This window comes from Phacochoerus africanus, chromosome 11 (genome assembly GCF_016906955.1).
Source record: "Phacochoerus africanus isolate WHEZ1 chromosome 11, ROS_Pafr_v1, whole genome shotgun sequence".
Lineage (NCBI taxonomy): Eukaryota > Metazoa > Chordata > Mammalia > Artiodactyla > Suidae > Phacochoerus > Phacochoerus africanus.
This window is the reverse complement of record NC_062554.1, coordinates 116,388,858-116,406,930: the sequence shown is the minus strand read 5'-3', so window position 1 is coordinate 116,406,930 and position 18,073 is coordinate 116,388,858. Positions and strand designations below refer to the sequence as shown.

Below are 18,073 nucleotides of genomic sequence, written 5' to 3'. Positions count from 1 at the left end.
GACCTACAGACTGAAAACAGCAGTTTTAAATGCCAATGCTCCCCTCCACCGGAAAAACCCCCAAATGTTTTAAGCCCTTTTCACCTAAAGCTCCAATATGCAAACTGTATTTTTAAAATTTATTTTTTAAACCTTAGACATACAAATGGGAATTGTAGCATTGCCATTAGCAACTTGATCATTCTCATCATACAGCGGAGAGAAAGGAGATACCTGCAAAATCTACATAAGGGATAACAGAGGAGGAGCTGACCATAAGTTTCTGGAGCTGACCATTAGTTTCTGGCAAATAAACTAATGGCGGGTATAGGAGAAGCAAGTTGAGCGAGACAACTTGAGAAACAGAAACCAGTGATAATGAACTGGCAGGTGGGAGTGGGGGAAAGAAATGGAGGTGGGTGGGGACACAGTTAATTTAAGAGGGTGTGTAAAGAGCCTGAGAAGAACAGGTGAAGAGCGTCAGCCTCCACGGTCAGTAGCACAACTCCGCTCCCAGATTGTTAATTCCCAAATTCCGTTGAATACCGCGAGAACTCCTATCCAATAACTTCTCCCTTCTGCCGGTACGCTAAAGACCCGTCCTCCGCATCGCCCCACCCCCTGCGGCCCAGACCCCGCCCCTCGTGTCCGCTGTTTCCGGCAGTGTTAATAAAGTTGCAGCGGTTTGCCGTTTGCGGCGGACAACATGGCGGCTTCCATGCTGGGTTTTCTGCTGCGGACCGTCCGGCAGGTCTGGCCCACGCGTTTATACCCTCTCTCCTCTTTCCCCTGAACCTCCAAACCTGCGAGTCGCCCACCATTCTGCCACCTGTAGCGTCCAGTGCAGACCCGTGTCAGCGTTCTCCCTCTGCCCACTTCCCTTCTGTCTGATTCAGGGGAGGGCTGAGCTGCGATTTTAAATTTGGTATTCGCTTATAACTAAGTGGGGTTCAAAGCTGCAGATTGACTCCATTTTTTAAGGAATGTAGGTGGAGACAGAAGTAGTCCGAGGAATGAGGCCCTAGGGACTCCAGTGTTAAGAGAACGAAGCAAAGGAGACTTCAAAGGAGCAGAGCGAGGAAGGAGCGTGGTGGCCTGGAAGCATTCCAAGATCAGGGAATAGGCAACTCTGCTCAAAATCAATTTTAAAAAGGGCCGATAGTTGCCTGTCGGGTTTAGTAGTGAGGAAGTTGGTGGGACCTTGATCATAGTTGTTTTTTTTGCGTAGTAGGGGCGAAACCGTTCAAGACAGCGGGAGGAAAGAAATTGGAGATGAGCATTTGAAGACGTTTTGCTGCAAAGGGGAGCAGAAAAGGGAGTCGGTAGTTGGAGAGGAGATGAGTTAAGAGCAGGTGTTTTGTGTGTGTGTATTTTTAACGTGGCAGAAGTAACTGCATGTTTTTGTGTTAAAGGGAAAAATTCTGTAGAGTGGGGAAAATGTAGGAGAGAGAATTGGTGGAGCTGTGTAGGCAAGAGGTGATGACTTTAGTGTTCGGTTTTTTGGGTCTCAGGAACTTGAAGAGTTATCTGTAATACCGTTGTCCAGTAGAAATAAAATGCCAACCGCATATGTAATTTAAAATTTTATAGCGGTCACGTTTAAAAATTAAAAGATGAAATTATTTTATTGAAATATTTTAATAGGTATATCCAAAATACTGCTACTTCAACATGTAATCTGTAAAGTGATATATTTATTTTTTTAAATATAGATCTTTAAAATGAAGTATGTATTTTAAACTTACAGTACATCTTAGTTCGGATGCTAAATTTTCCACCATTGAAATGGAAAGTGTAGTATCAAAACAGTTACTTGATATTTACCTTGGTTCAGTTTAAATTTTTAAATTCTTTAACATTTTTAATTAATTAAAATTAAGTAAAATTAGGAATTACATTCTTCTAGTTAACTTGAAGTGCTCACTAGCCAATAATAGTCTCGGAGTGGCTGTTATTGGGGTGTTAGAAGGAGCAAGCTGGAAAGAAGTGATAGAGAATTAACGCAGTTATTAAATAGAATGCTTGGTGTTCCTGCTCTGATGCAGTGGGTTAAGAATTCAACTGTAGTGATTCGGGTCGCTGCAGAGGCATGGGTTCGAGCCCTGGCCAGCAAATTAAAGGATCTGGTGTAGCCGCAGCTGTAGCTCGAATTCAGTCCCTAGCCCGGGAACTTCCACGTGCCTCGGGTGATGGTGATGATGATGATGATGATGATGATGATAGAAAGCTTGCACTTACTGGTAATGAAAGACCTGGGGCGTGAAAGTGAATAGGTGAAGAAGAATGGAGGACAAAAACCACTGGAGGGAAAGAGTTCAAGAAATGGAGAGATCAGGGTATAAGTTCATATATATTGGAATCACCAGGAATTAAGACAGGAAGAATACTGGAGAGAATGACAGTGGGCCCAGGATACAGTGAATGAAAAATGAAAGGGAATGGTGGGGGCTGTGGTAGATGATTGCAACAGTGACGGGCAGTGGGAGTATAACTCAATGGCACAAGTGTCAAAGCTTCCTTTCAGCAAGGAGCTGCAGTGAAAAGCAAGGATGTTTTCTCCCAGTTGTGGGAGAAAAAGAGCAACTGGAGAAAGCCAGAATAATGTCCCCTGACCTTACAACTGTAATCTTGTTCATTTTTTCTTTAGGTTTGGACAGACATCACCTTCTCTCCCTTCCCCACCTCCCATCTGTATCAGAATTCTGTCAGTCCTTCAAAGCCTTGTCAAAGCCCCCTTTCCATGTTGCTCATTTCAAGCCACAGTGACCACGGTATTCATTTGACCCAGTCATGTTTCAAATCAGTATTGAAATTTCACTCATGCTGTCTTATTTCCAAAAAGATAATAGAGTTGTTGTATTTCCCCATGAGACTTTCAGCATTGAAGATGCTTAGTTTATCTTTTTTAAAAAATAAATTGAAAAAAAGTCTTTCCAGTCTAGTATTCTCATTTTCAGTTTTTTATTCTGTATAATGCTGTATATATATATATATGTATTTTCTAAACAGCAGTTATAAGAAGCCATCATCATTTTCCATAGCTGCAGTTTAATTAACATATAATATTAGCTCTGGTTTGGGAGAGACTGGAGTTTCTAGTGGCCTGTACACACCATGCCTATATTTTCAGTGAGAACTGTAAACCATCACCATGTAAACATGTGACAATGAAGAGTCTACTGTCTTACTACTGGACAACTCATGCTAAAAAAATTTAGGTCAGTGATCATTTCAAAATACCTTTTGACCAAGCAATTCTTCCAAGAATTTATCCTGCTGATATATAGAAATATGTATGAAATGATTTACATAGGACATTATTCACTGTTTGCATTGTTTTTGTAACTGGTGAAGTATGGTTATCTGTCCACTGATAAATCACAGGATAATAAATCATGAAGCATCTGTGGTGAGGAAAAAGTAACTTCTTTATCCCCTTCTAAGTTCTCAGCTGGGGGCCTTGTAACAAGAGAAAAGCATACAAATTTGTAAGTTTTACAAAGGACCCTTCATAAGGAAGACCCAAAGAAGCAGTTAAACCTATTTCACTAGGTTGATGAAGCCTAGAAAGTCATGGGAAAATGTGATACGATAAAAGGTGTAAGCTAAGTGTAGACAACTAAGGGAGACTAGCAAGATTTATAATTCAGATTCTTCTCAGTGTCCCTCAGGCTTCAGACATGAGGATTCTTCTTTCACTTCCCTCTTCCTCCTGGGGTATAGGGAGGGGATCTATCATAAGACCTGGGGTATAGGTCTTATGATGTCTTTCTGAGGAAGATCAGAAAGTCCTTCCTGCACTTGCTGTTTTTCAAATTCCTTTTTTTTTGAAATGGTCAATGTGGCAAGGAGCCATATTTTGAGGGAGTGTCTCTTGAACCCTCTCACATCCATATAGTGGAATATTCGCAACCAAAAAAAATACAGAAGCTTTTTAACATATGGATATGGAAAGATCTCCAAGATAATATTGTTAAATATAAAAAGGGGGCATAAGGAAAAAACGTGGAAAAGGGAGTGTATACATGTATTTTACAGGCAAAAATTTCTGAAAGGCTAAACAGGAAACTAGTAACTGGACATCTCTAGAGGTGGGGATATGATCGCTGGACATGTGTGGAATGAGGTTGGAGGCTGAATCCACTGGATGTCTTTCAATACTTAAATTTTAATTGAACTATGATACTGTTTCAGGTGTACAGCAAAGTGATTTGGTGTATATATATATATATATATATATATATATAATATGTACATGTATATACTTTTAATTTTTTAAAGATTTTTTTATAGTTGATTTACAATGCTCTGTCAGTTTCTGCCATACATCGAAGAGACTTAGTCAATATACATATACACACATTCTTTTTCTCACATTCTCCTCCATCATGTTCCATCACAAGTGACTAGCACTATAGTTCCTGTGCTGTACAGCAGGACCTTTTTGCTCATCCTCCACATGCAATAATTTGCATCTACCTAACCCCAAACTCCCAGTCCATTCCACTCCCTCTTCCTCTCCCTTGGCAACCATAAGTCTGTTCACTACGTCCATGAGTTTGTTTCTTTTCTGTAGATAGGTTCATTTGTCCCACAACTTAAATTCCAGATATAAGTGATGTCGTACGGTCTTTTTCTTTCTCTTTCTGATTTGCCTCACTTACTATGAGTGTCTCTGTGTTCCATCCCTATTGCTGCAGATGGCATTATTTTGTTGTTATGGCTGAGTAGTACTCCATTATGTATATGTACCACATCATCCTAATCCATTCATCTGTCGATGGACATTTAGGTGGTTTCCATGTCTTGGCTATTGTGAATAGTGCTGCTGTGAACATACAGGTGCCTGTATCTTTTTCAGTGAAAGTTTTGTTCGGATGTATACCCAGGAGTAGGATTGTTGGGTCATATGGTAGTTCTGTGTTTAGTTTTCTGAGGTACCTCCATACTGTTTTTCATAGTGGTTGGACCAGTTTACATTCCCACCAACAGTAAAGAAGGGTACCCTTTTCTCCACATCCTCTCCGGCATTTGTTATTTGTTGACTTGTTAATCATGGCCATTCTGACTGGTGTGAGGTGAAACCTCATTGTAGTTTTGGTAGACATTTCACTGATAATTAATGATGTTGAGCATTTTTTCTTGCACCCATTGAGACTAATTTTTCCCATTCTGTAAGTTGTCTTTTTTTTTTTTTATGGTTTCCTTTGCTGTGCAAAAGCTTGTAAGTTTGATTAGTCCCATTGGTTTATTTTTGTTTTTATTATTTATTATTATTTGAAATTATTATTTTTTAATGGCTGCACCCACAGAATATGGAAGTTCCTGGGCCAAGAATTGAATCTGAGCCACAGCTGTGACCTACACCACAGCTGCAGCAACACCAGATCCTTTTAACCCACTGCACCAGGCCAGGTTTAGGAGTGTAGGAGGGTTCCCTTTTCTTCACACTCTCCAGCGTTTAATATTCGTAGACTTTTTGATGATGGCCATTCTGATTTGTGTGAGGTGATTTCACATTTCTGATTTGCATTTCTCTAATAATTAGTGATGTTGAGCCTTTTTTCATGTGTCTTTTGGTCACCTGACTTTAAACAAATGTCTGCTTAGGTCTGTTAAGGTCTTCTGCCCACCTTTTTTTTTTTTTTTTTTTTGACCACAAAAACAATATATGAATTTATTTAAAAATGCAAACATAAAAAAATTTCTTTCTCGATCTCACCTTATGAATGTGACTACTGTTAAACATTTTTAAGTACTACCACAAATTTTCTGCGTAACTCATGTATATCTGTATTATACATGAGAGATATATAATGTTATATAAAATACAATGTTTATATAATATACACGCACTTTGGAAATACTTCACACATGATTCTCATTTTGATTTTCTTGTGTTGTAATATGACTTGGCAAGTTTTTCATAATTTAATGAATTTATTGACATTTGAGTTGTTTTCCTTTTCATTTATTTTTTTCTTTTATATTTTTCATTTTTTTTTTTGGACATAAGAAAGAAATCCATAAATTTTATTTATTTACTTATTTTTTTTTTTTTAGGGCCATACCTGCAGCATTTGGAGGTTCCCAGGCTAAGGGTCTAATCAGAGCTATAGCCACCAGCCTACACCACAGCCACAACAACATGGGATACAAGCTGCGTCTGCAACCTACACCACAGCTCATGGCAATGCCAAATCCTTTAACCCACTGAGGGAGGCCAGGGATCAGACCTGTAACCTCATGTTTCCCGGTCAGGTTTGTTAGCCACTGAACCATAATGGGAACTCCTAATTTTTTTTTTTTTTTTACTTTTAAAAACACGTTATCAATCTACCCTTCAAGGAGGTTACACCAGTTTTGTACCCCACAAAATAGTGTAGGAAAAACACTCTGGTCTCATATTCTCCAGAATAATGTATACTGCAAATATTTAAGTATTTTAATATGAATTTCTTTCATTAGGAGTGAATTTGAGTTTGCTTTTCAAAAGCGTATAAGGAATGTGTTATTTCTTTTATATGAAATTTCATACTGTGCTTTGCCAATATTTCTATTAAGTAGATTATCTAGTTTTTATTAGTAAGAACATGAATTTTTACCTGATACAAAATATATTTTGAGTTTGGCTTTTGATTTTTTTCCTTTTTGGAGTAACAAATTTTTTTAGGTTTTTATTTTCTATTATAGTTGATTTACATTGTTCTTTCAACTTCTGCTGTACAGCAAAGTGACCCAGTCATTTTTCTCATTATCCTCCATCATGTTCCATCACAAGTGACTAATATAGTTCCCTGTGCTATACAGCAGCATCTCATTGCTTATCCACTCCAAATGCAATAGTTGGCATCTACTAACCCCAAACTCCCAGTCCCTCCCACTCCTGTCCCCCTGGCAAACACTCTGTTCTCCAAGTCCATGAGTTTGTTGCTTTTCTGTAGAATGGTTCATTTGTGCTGTATATTAGATTCCAGATATAAGTGATAGCATATGGTCTTTGTCTTTCTCTTTTTGATTTACTTAGTAGTAGAGTCTCTAGTTCCATCCATGTTGCTGCAAATGACATTATTTTGTTCTTTTTTTTGGCTGAGTAGTATTCCATTGAGTATATATACCACATCTTCTTAAACCGTTCATCTGTCAGTGGACATCTGAGATGTTTCCATGGCTTGGCTGTTGTGAATAGTTCTGCAACGAACATAGGAGTACATATATCTTTTTCAATGAAAGTTTTGTTCAGATATATGCCCAGGAGTGGGATTGCAGGGGTCATATGGTTTCCATGGTGGTTTTCCATAGTGGTTGTACCTATTTATATTCCCATCAACAGTAAAGAAGGGTACCCTTTTCTCCACACCCTCTCTAGCATTTGTTATTTGTTGACTTGTTAATCATAGCCATTCTGACTGGTGTGAGGTGGTACCTTATTGTAGTTTTGATTTGCATTTCTCTGATTATTAGTGATGTTGAGCATTTTTTCTTGTGCCTCTTGGCCATCTGGAGAAATGTCTGTTCAGGTCTTCTGCCCATTTTTCAACTGGGTTGTTTTTTTGCTGTTGAGTTGTATAAATTGTATATTTTAGAGATTAAGCCCTCTTGGTTGCACCCTTTGCAACTGTGTTCTCTCATTCCATAGGTTTTGTTTTGTTTTGTTTTAATGGTTTCCTTTGCTGTGCAAAAGCTTGTAAGTTTGATTAGGTCACATTGGCTTATTTTTGTTTTTATTTCTGTTGCATTGGGAGACTGACCTAAGAAAACATTTGTATGGTTGTCAATGTTTTATAGTTCGTGGTATATAAGTCTTTGATCTCCTTTGTTAGATTTATTCCTGGTTGTGTTTGTTGTTCTTTTGGCCATTTCTGTGGCATGCAAAATTTCCAGGGCCAGGGATTCAGCCTACCATATCAGTGACAATGCCAGATACTTAATCCGTGGATCCACTAGGGAACTCATATTTTTTGATGTGGTTTTAAAAGTTTTTTTTAAAACTCTCTGATACTTTATTGTTAAAGAAATGCAGCCGATTTCTGTATATTAATCTTGTATCCTGCCACCTTGTTAAATTCATTAATCATTTCTTAGAGTTTTTGTGTGGAGTCTTTAGAATTTTCTATATAGAGTGTCATGTTTTTTGCATATAATAAGTTTTACCTTTTCCTTTCCAACTTGGATATTTTTTTCTTTTTCTTGTTGGATTGTTGTGGCTAGGACATGTTGAGTAGAAGTGGTGAGAGGGTATCCTTTTCTTGTTCCAAAATTTAGCAGAAAGGCTTTCAGCATTTTACTGTTGAGTATTATGCTTGCCGTGGGTTTGTAATAAATAGTTTTTATTATGAGGTATGTTCCCTCTATACCCACTTTGGTAAGATTTTTTTTTTAATCATGAATGGATATTGAATTTGATCATATGCTTTTTCTGCCATCTATTGAGATGACTTTTTTGGGTGTGGGGGGGTCTTTTCTTTCGTCAATGTGGTCTATTACATTGATTTGCATATGTTGAACTACCCTTGTGATCCTGGAATGAATTCAGTTTGATTATGGCATATGATCCTTTTTATGTGTTGTTTGATTTGGTTGGCTGATATTTTGTTGAGGATCTTTGCATCTATATTTATCAAAGGTATTGGCCTGAAATTTTCTTTTTTTGGTAGTGTCTGTCTGATTTTGTTACCAATGTGATGGTGGCTTCATAGAATGACTTTGAGAGTGTTCCATCATCTTCAGTCTTTTGAAAGAGTTTGTGAAGGATCAGGATAAGTTCTTTGTATATTTGGTAGAATTCCCAAGTGAGCCATCTGGTCTTGGACTTTTGCCTTCAGGGAGTTTTTTTAAATTAATAGTCTATTTAATTTATAGTGATCACCCTATTCAGATTATCTGTTTCTTCTTGATTCAGTTTTGGTGGGCTATATGTTTCTAGAAACTTGTCTGTTTCTTCTAGGTTGTTCAATTTGTTGACATGTAATTGTTCCTAGTGATTCTCCAAGGGTTTTTTGGTATTTCTGTGGTATCAGTTGTTATTTTTCCTCTTTCATATCTTTTTTTTTTTTTGGTCTTTTTTTCTTTGTTGTTGTTGTTGTTGTTGCTATTTCTTGGGCTGCTCCCGCGGCATATGGAGGTTCCCAGGCTAGGGGTCCAATCAGAGCTATAGCCACTGGCCTACGCCAGAGCCACAGCAACGCAGGATCCGAGCCACGTCTGCAACCTACACCACAGCTCACGGCAACGCCAGATCCTTAACCCACTGAGCAAGGGCAGGGACCGAACCCGCAACCTCATGGTTCCTAGTCGGATTCGTTAACCACTGCGCCACGACGGGAACTCCAATCTTTCATATCTTACTTAGTTTATATGGGCCCTCTTCTTTCTTCTTGTTTTTCCTGGCCAGGTGTTTGTTGATTTTTGTCTGTCTTTTCAAAAAGCCAATTCTTGGTTTGATGGACTTTTTTAAAAACTCTTTTTTAATTTCTTCTCTGATCTTTATTATTGGTTTCTTTCTTCTAACTTTTGGTTTTGTTCTTTTTCTAATTTTTTTAGGTGGTAGGTTAGGCTGTTTGAGTTTGGTTTGTTTCTTTTTGGAACACCTGTATTGCTGTAAACTAAACTTTTAGGACTTTTTGCAACATCTCATAGATTTTGTATGGTGATATTTTCTTTGTCTCAAAGTATTTTTTAATTTTCTCTTTGATTTCCTCATTGACCCATTGGTTTTTTGGTTTTGTTTGTTTTTGAGATTATGGCATACTTTATTGAATGAAACATTCATCCCCAAAAGGTTACTTAGGTAAGAGGCAATTTTAGAAATACAAATCTAAGAAATTCAATAGCCTTAAGATTACTAAATATCAAATCTAAACAGCTGCTGCAAGTTCACCTAAGTGCCCAAACTGTAATGAAACTTACCATATTATGTAGTTTGAACTCAACATTCTAAACTCTACCTTTACTCTATTTTTACACTACTATACATTAACTAAGCAAAGTTTTATGTTCCTATTTTCTCCTTAGCTTCCGAAGAGAGCAACTTGTTTGGGAGCTTTAGTTATTTAATTCTCTTGAAAATACACCAACTGGTTTTCCATTAGCACAGAAGAGACTATGGAATGTTATTGTGTGCCTGAAAAACTACTTATGAAATTTCTAATAATCTACTTTAAAAATGGTGTTGCTGCCCTAGCAAAAACCTTCTCAAGATTTTTCTCCTACTATGTAGTTACAAACCTCACTTACTGAAATTTTTGTTAATATACAGGAATAGCATTTATGATAGAATACATTAGAACCACTTACTTAGTAGCGCATCTAATGTAGGCATGTCTAGATTTACATAAAAAATATATTATTGAATCATTATTTCACATGTTCTTCAGCCACTTAGATTTTTTTTTCTTTATAAGGTCATCTGTGAGCATAATTTCAGAAAGTTGCCTTGGATCAACTGATTTCTAAATGTTAATATTGTATCCTGCTACTTTTATTGAATTCGTCAATCAGTTTGTGTAGTTTCTGTGTGGAGTCCTTACAATTTTCTATATAATAGTATCATGTCAAATGCATAGAATGACAATTTTACCTCTTCTCTTCCAATTTGGATACCTTTTATTTCTTTTGTTTGTTGGATTGCTGTGGCTAGGCTTACAATACTATCTTGAGTAAAAGTGAGAATGGGCATCCTTGTCTTGTTCCAGATTTTAGCAGGAAGGCTTTCAGATTTCTCCACTGTGTATATATTTGCTATGGGTTTGTCATAAATGGCTTTTATTATGTTAAGGTATGTTCCCTCTGTACCCACTTTGGTAAGAGTTTTTATCATGAATGTATGTTGGACTTTGTCAAATGCTTTTTCTGCAGCTATGGAGATGATCATGTGGTTTTTGACTTTTCTTTCATTAATGTGGTCTCTAGAAGGTTGTCCAGGTCTCCTAGGTTGTCAAATTTGTTGGCATATAATTGTTCATAGTATTCTCTAATGGTATTTTATATTTCTGCAGTATCCGTTGAGATTTCTCCGTTTTCATTTCTTATTTTGTTGATTTAAGTTTTTTCTCTCCTCTTCTTGGTGAGTCTGGCCAAAGGTTTGTCAATTTTGTTTACCCCTTCAAAGAACTAGGTCTTGGTTTTATTGATATTTTTTTCTATTGTTTTTTGAATCTCTATTTTATTGATTTCTTCTCTGATCTTAATGATTTCCTTCCTTCTGCTGACTTTAGGTTTTTGTTTGTTCCTCTTTTTCTGATTCTTTAGGTACTAAGTTAAGTTGTTGATTTGAGATTTTTCTTGTTTTGTTTTGAGGAAGGCCGGTATTGCTATTAACTTACCTCTAAGCATTCACTGCTTTTGCGGAATCCCATAGATTTTGAATGGTTGTGTTTTCATTACCATTTGTCTTGAGGTATTTTTTAATTTCCATTTTGATTTCCTCATTGACCCATTGGTTATTTAGTAGCATGTTTAGTCTATGTAGTCAGTGTTTTCTCATTTCTTTTCCTGAGGTTGATTTCTAGTTCTCAGTTTCGGTTTGTATGGGTCCATTGCCCTAAGGTGAGTCTCTTGTAGACAGCATATTGTAGGCTCTTGCTTTTTTATCCAATCTGTGTCTCTGCGTCTTTTGATTGGAGCATTCTGTCCACTGGTGTTTAAAGTAATTATTGATAAATGTGTATTTATTGCCATTTTAAACCCTGTTTTCCAGTTGATTCAATGTTTCTCCTTTGCTCCTTTCTTTTTTGGTTGGATGATTTCCGATTATTTTACGCTTGCCTCCTCTTCTTTTTAGGTTTTGTGGATGTCATGTTTGGTTTTGATTTGTGGTGGCCCTGTTTTTCAGGGATGTTAACTCCTTCCTATATATATGCTTGCTTTAGCCTGATAGTCATATAGGCTCAAACACACTCTAAAAAAAAAAAGAGTCTCGATTTTCTTACTTCCCCTCCCCACAGTTTATGATTTTGACGTCCTTTTTTAACATCTTCACGTTTGCCCTTTTCCTGTTCCTTGTGTTTATCGTCGCTTTTACAATAGCTCTTTTTTTTTTCTTTTAGATCTGTGTACTGGCTTGTTTAAGTGATTGCTTTCCAGTTGTGCATTCCTCCATCCTATTTCTTCTTCTTTTTTATTTAGAGGAGCCCTTTCAGCATTTCTTTTAGAATGGGTTTAGGGAGTTCCTGTCGTGGCGCAGTGGTTAATGAATCCGACTAGGAACCATGAGGTTGCGGGTTTGGTCCCTGCCCTTGCTCAGTGGGTTAAGGATCTGGCGTTGCCGTGAGCTGTGGTGTAGGTTGCAGACGTGGCTCGGATCCCGCGTTGCTGTGGCTCTGGCGTAGGCCGGTGGCTACAGCTCCAATTCAACCCCTAGCCTGGGAACCTCCACATGCCACGGGAGCGGCCCAAGAAATAGCAACAACAACAACAACAACAAAAAGACAAAAAAAAAAAAAAAAGAATGGGTTTAGCATTGCTGTACTCTTTTTCAGTTTTTGTTTGTTGGAGAAATTCTTTATTTCTATTTTAAATGATATTCTTGCTGGGTAGAGTAGTCTAAGCTGCAGATTTTTCCCTTTTAGAGCTTTGAGTGTATCTTGCCTCTCTCTTCTGGCCTGTAGTGTTTCTGCAGAGAAAGCAACTGGCAGCCTTATGGGGGGTTCACTTATAATTAACTCTTTGTTTTCCTCCTGCTGCCTTTAGAATCCTCTCTTTATCTTTTGCCATTTTTATTGTAACATGTCTTGGTGTGGGCCTGTTAGGGTTCACCTTGTCTGGGGCCCTCTGTGCTTCCTGTATCTGGATATCTGTTTCCTTTAGCTCTGGAAAGTTTTCAGCCATAATTCCTTCAAATATATTTTCAGTCTCCTTTTCTTTTTCTTCTCCTATTATCCGTAGATTGGCCTGCTTTACATTATCCCGTAGATGTCTTATATTGCTTTCATGCTTTTTCATTTGGTTTTCTGTCTGCTGTCCTGGCTTGGTGATTTCCACTATTCTATCTTGCAAGTCACTAATTAAGTCCTCTGCATTATCCATTCTGCTCTTCAATGCCTTTAACTCAGCCTACATCTCTGCAAATGAACTTTCTCATTTTTCTTGGCTCCTCCTCCTATTTTCTAGCTCCTTTCCAAAGTAAACTGCATTACCGTTCCTATCTACTCTTAATTCCTTCAGTATTTTCACCATCTCCTTCTTGAGCTCCATGTCTGTTAGCCTGCAGAGGTCTGTTTCATTGTTTGCTGCTTCAGGTGAATTCTCCAGTTCTTTTAACTGGGAATGGTTCCTGAGCATCTTCACTTTGCTTATATTTTTCTTATTCCGTAAGTTTAGGGAAGACAACTACTGTAGTCTTGGAGGGCTATTTATAGGCACGAGCACCCTTGGGTGTTTTGTGAGAGTTTTTTATTTTTACAGTGCTGTGTGTGCTTCCAGGGAGATGGAGGCAATGGGCAAAGCCTGGAGCAGTGCCTGGTTGCTGGGCCCTTGACAGTGGCAAGGACCTGTGGCAAGGTGGCACAGGCTGCTCCTAGTTGCAGGGCCCTGGGAGGTGGTAGTGATCACTCACATGTAGGCGGCACCAGGAGCATTTGGCAGTGGCAGCAGCAAGGGAGTGAGGGCAACAATAGGTGGTGCTCAGTTGCAGTGTCCTGTTCTTTGCTGAACTCTGAGTTGACTGGGGCCAGGTGGTGCTTGTTCACAGACCCCTAGTAGTGGCAGGCCACATCCCCCTCTGGTGTCTGAGATGACTGCTGTGGTTTTCCCCTGCTGCCTGTAGATCACACAAGAGCTGCTGCATTGCACTTAGCCCCTCACTGCCCTTAGCCCACACAAGAAGTGCCCAGCCACTTATAGCCTGCACCAGAGGTGTCTTGCCCTCTGAGAGTCCACATCTGTGCAGGAAAATATATTTCTGTGGTAGTCTGCTCCTTCTCCTCTTGCTCTCCCTAACAATGGCGACTTACCTCTCCTGCAGGCCCAGACCTCTCTGGATCCTTTGGCTGTGCTGTGCTGCTTCCCATCCTATGGCGCACTGATTCCTAGCCCCTCAGGCTCTCTCCATACAGCCAACCCTAGTCCTCTCCCCAGAACTCACCTCCAGAGCCTGCGTCTCAACACCTAGCCCCTGTCAGAACATCTCAGACTGTGTTGTCTCGGGCCAGTGGTTAAGATGGTTTGCTCAGCTCTCACTTTACTTTGCTCTTCTCAGTCCAGCTGCTGTGGTTTTCTCCTCGATAGTGAGGTCCCTCTGTCTCGGCTGATCTCCATGTTGTTTAGGTGGCTTCCCAGGTTGTGGGTTCCTTTCCTCTTTAATAGTTCCCTCTTAGGAATGCTAGTTCTGTCCTTATTCCTTTGCCCTTTCTCTTTTTTTTTCCTTTTGTTCTACCCGGTTATGTGGAGGGTTTCTTGCTCTTTTTGAAGGTTTAAGTTCTCCTGCCAGCGTTCAGTAGATGTTCTGTGCGAATCATTCTACATGTAGAATTTTTTTTATTTTGATGTGTTTGTGGGAGAAGGTGAGTGCCATGTCTTACTTTTCTGCCATCTTGATCCTTTGCTCCCCTGTCCCAACCCATTGTTTTTTTTAGTAACATGTTGTTTAGTCTTTGTGCTTTAGATACAGTCTTTTAAAAAATCGGTTTACTCTTCTCCCTCATATTTTGTGATTTTGATGTCCTCTTTGACATCTTCGTGTTTATTCAACATCAGATGTTTGAGTTATAACCCTTTTCACAAAAAGTTTTTTCTTTAATCTATGTACTGTCTTATTTAAGTGATTTATTACCCAATTGTAATTTTCTGGTTACTATGGATTATTTATTCTTTTCTATGCAGAGAAGAATTTTCTTCTATCCTAAATGATAATCTTGCTAGGTAGAGTATCCTTGGTTGCAAGATTTTTCCCTTCAGGACTTTGAAGGGAAGTCCCTCTGGGTTGCAACATTTCTGTAGAAAAATCAGCTGACAGCCTTAGGGTTCCTTTGTAACTTACTCTTTGTCTTTCTCTTGCCTTTAGAATCCTCTAACCTTTGCCATTTTAACATAATAATATCTTAGTGTAGACCTGTTTGAGTTCATCTTGTTTGGGATCCTTTGTTTCCTATAGCTGGATAGCTGTTTCTTTTTTTAGTTTTGAGAAGTTTTCAGCCATAATTTCTACAAATATGTTTTAAATCTCCTTTTCTCTTTCTTCTCCATCTGGAATCCCTATCTTGCATGGATTGGCATGCCTTATATTATCCCATAGGTCTCTCTCTTTTTTTTTTTTTTTTCATTTTTCTCTTTTTTCAGTTGGATGGTTTCCATTATTCTGTCTTCCAGATCACTTATGCATTCTTCTGCAGTATTTATTTGACTGTTTATTACCTTTAGCTCAGTTTTCATCTTGGCAGTTGAGTTGTCTAATTTTATTGGCTATTTATAGATTCTAGTCCCTTGTTATAATCTATATTACTATCTGTAGGCTTTCTTAATTTCTTCAGTATTTTTTCTATTTTTTAATGGAAATATAGTTAACTTACAATATTATGTTTCAAAGTGAAGAGCAAAGTTATTTGATTTCATATATATATATATGTATTCATATATATATGAATACATATAAGTGATGCTTTATATATATGAATTATGCTTTGGAGTTCTCATTTGTGGATAACTTTACATTAGTAAAAATTTGTATGTTTTATGTATACATGGAAAGATTTGAAATTTCCTTCAGTAACTTTTTTTACAAAAAATACAAATAAATAAAACTATTCAACTTCTTAATGATGACCATATTCACGAAGAAGGTATTGCTATTACCATTCCAAATCTGTGTGTATGTGTATATATATATATGTATGTATGTATGCATTTATATGTGTGTGTGTGTATGTATGTGTATATGTATTCTCTTTCAGATTCCTTTTCATTATAAGTTATTACAAGATATTGAGGCCCTGTGCTATACAGTAGGTCCTTATCATTTATCCATTTTATATATAATAGCTTGTATGTGTTAATTCCAAACTCCTAATTTATCTACCCCCCATTCCCCTGCTATCCACTTTGGTAACCATAAGTTTGCTTTCTATGTTTGTGAGTCTGTTTCTGCTTTCTAAATAAGTTCATTTGTATCATTTTTTAGGAGTCTACATAAAAGTGATAGCATATGATATTTGCCTCTCTCTGACTTCATTTAATATAATATCTAGATCCATTCATATTGCTGCAGGTGGCATTATTTCATTCTTTCTTCTGGCTGAGTAGTATTCCATTGTGCACGTATACCACATCTTAATCCATTCATCTGTTGGTGAACATTTAGGTTGTTTCCATGTCCTGGCTATTGCACATAGTGCTGCTGTGAACATACAACTGTATGTATCTTTTTGAATTTTAGTTTTGTCCAGGTATATGCTTAGGAGTGGGATTGCTGGATCATATGGGAGTTCTTTATTCAGTTTTCTGCAGAACCTCCATTTTTTTTCCATGGTGGTTGTACCAGTTTATATTCCCACCAACAGTCTAGGAGCGTTCCCTTTCCTCTACACTCTCTCCAGCATTTATTATTTGTAGACTTGTTGATAATATTTATTCTGACCTGTGTGAGGTGATACGTCATTATACTTTTGATTTGCATTTCTCTAATAATTAACAATGGTTAGCATTTATTCCTGTGCCTGTTGTTCATCTGTATTTTGTCTTTGGTGGAATGTCCATTTAGGTCTTTAGCTCGTGCTTTGATTGGATTCTTTGCTTTTTTGATATTAAGCTGTATGAGCTGTTTGTATATTTTGGAAATTAATCCTTGTTGGAAGCATCATTTGCAAACGTTTTCTCCCAGTACATTGGTTGTCTTTTCCTTTTGTTTATGGTTTCCCTTGTGCAAAAGCTTTTTACGTTTAATTAGGTCCCATTTATTAATTTTTGTTTTTATTTCCATTACTCTAAGATATGCTTCCTAAAAATAGGGCTGTGATAAGTCCATGGATTTATTTCTGGGCTTTCCATCCTGTTCTGTTGACCTTTACTTCTGTTTTTGTGCCAGTACTGTGCTATTTTGACTACTGTAGCTTTGTAGTACTGTCTGAAGTCAGGGAGCATTATTCCTCCAGCTTTGTTCTTCTTTCTCAAGATTTTTCTGGTTATTTGGGGTCTTTTGTGTTTCCATAGAAATTAAAAATTTTTTGTTTTAATCATGGACTTGGAGAAGAGACTTGTGGCTGCCTGATGGGAGGGGGAGGGAGTGGGAGGGATTGGGAGCTTGGGCTTATCAGACACAACTTAGAATAGATTTACAAGGAGATCCTGCTGAATAGCATTGAGAACTTTGTCTAGATAGTCATGTTGCAACAGAAGAAAGGCTGGGGGAAAAATGTAATTGTAATGTATACATGTAAGGATAACCTGACCCCTTGCTGTACAGTGGGAAAATTTAAAAAAACATTAAAAAAAATAAAGAAAAAAATTTTTTGTTTTAGTTCTATGAAAAATGTCATTGGTAATTTGATAGAGATTGCATTAAATCTGTAGATTGCCTTGGATAATATGGTCATTTAAATAATAATGATTCTTCCAATCCAAGAACATGGTGTATCTTTCCATCTGTGTAATCTTAGAGTTTTTAGAATACAGATCTTTTGCCTCTTGAGGTAAGTTTATTCCTAGGTTTTATTCTTTCTGATGAGATGGTAGGTCAGATTGTTTCCTTAATTTCTCATTCTGGTCTTTTGTTGTTAGTGTATAGAAATGTGAGAGATTTCTGCGTAATAATTTTTTATCCTGAAAAGTTACCAAATTCATTGATGAGCTTTAGTAGTTTTCTGGTGATGTCTTTAGGATTTTCTATGTATAGCATCATGTCATCTGCAGACAGTGACAGCTTTACTTCTTTTTTCCTATTTGGGTTCCTTGTATTTCTTTTTCTTGTCTGATTGCCATGGCAAAGACTTCCTAAACTATGTTGAATAAAAGTGGCAAGAATAGACATCTGTGTCTTGCTTCAGATCTTAGAGGAAATGCCTTCAGCTTTTCACTATTGTTGATGCTGTTAGCTGTGGGTTTGTCATACATGCCCTTGATTATGTTAAGGTATTTACCCTCTGTGCTCACTTTCTGGGGGGTT

The 18,073-nt window shown here is 37.7% G+C and overlaps 1 protein-coding gene across 2 annotated transcripts in view; it reads left to right on the top strand.

The window, feature by feature from the left end:
- Positions 1-605: 605 nt before the first annotated feature.
- The window catches only part of MRPS14 (mitochondrial ribosomal protein S14), a 32,819-nt gene continuing 15,351 nt past the window's right edge, over positions 606-18,073 (top strand). The window contains exon 1 of one of the 2 annotated variants that reach the window (XM_047753499.1): positions 606-730. In XM_047753499.1, the coding sequence (XP_047609455.1) occupies positions 686-730 (45 nt within the window). In that variant the 5' untranslated portion in view covers positions 606-685. Of the gene's footprint in view, positions 731-3,135; positions 3,198-18,073 lie in introns of those variants that run through there. The other variant, XM_047753500.1, reaches the window with a different exon arrangement.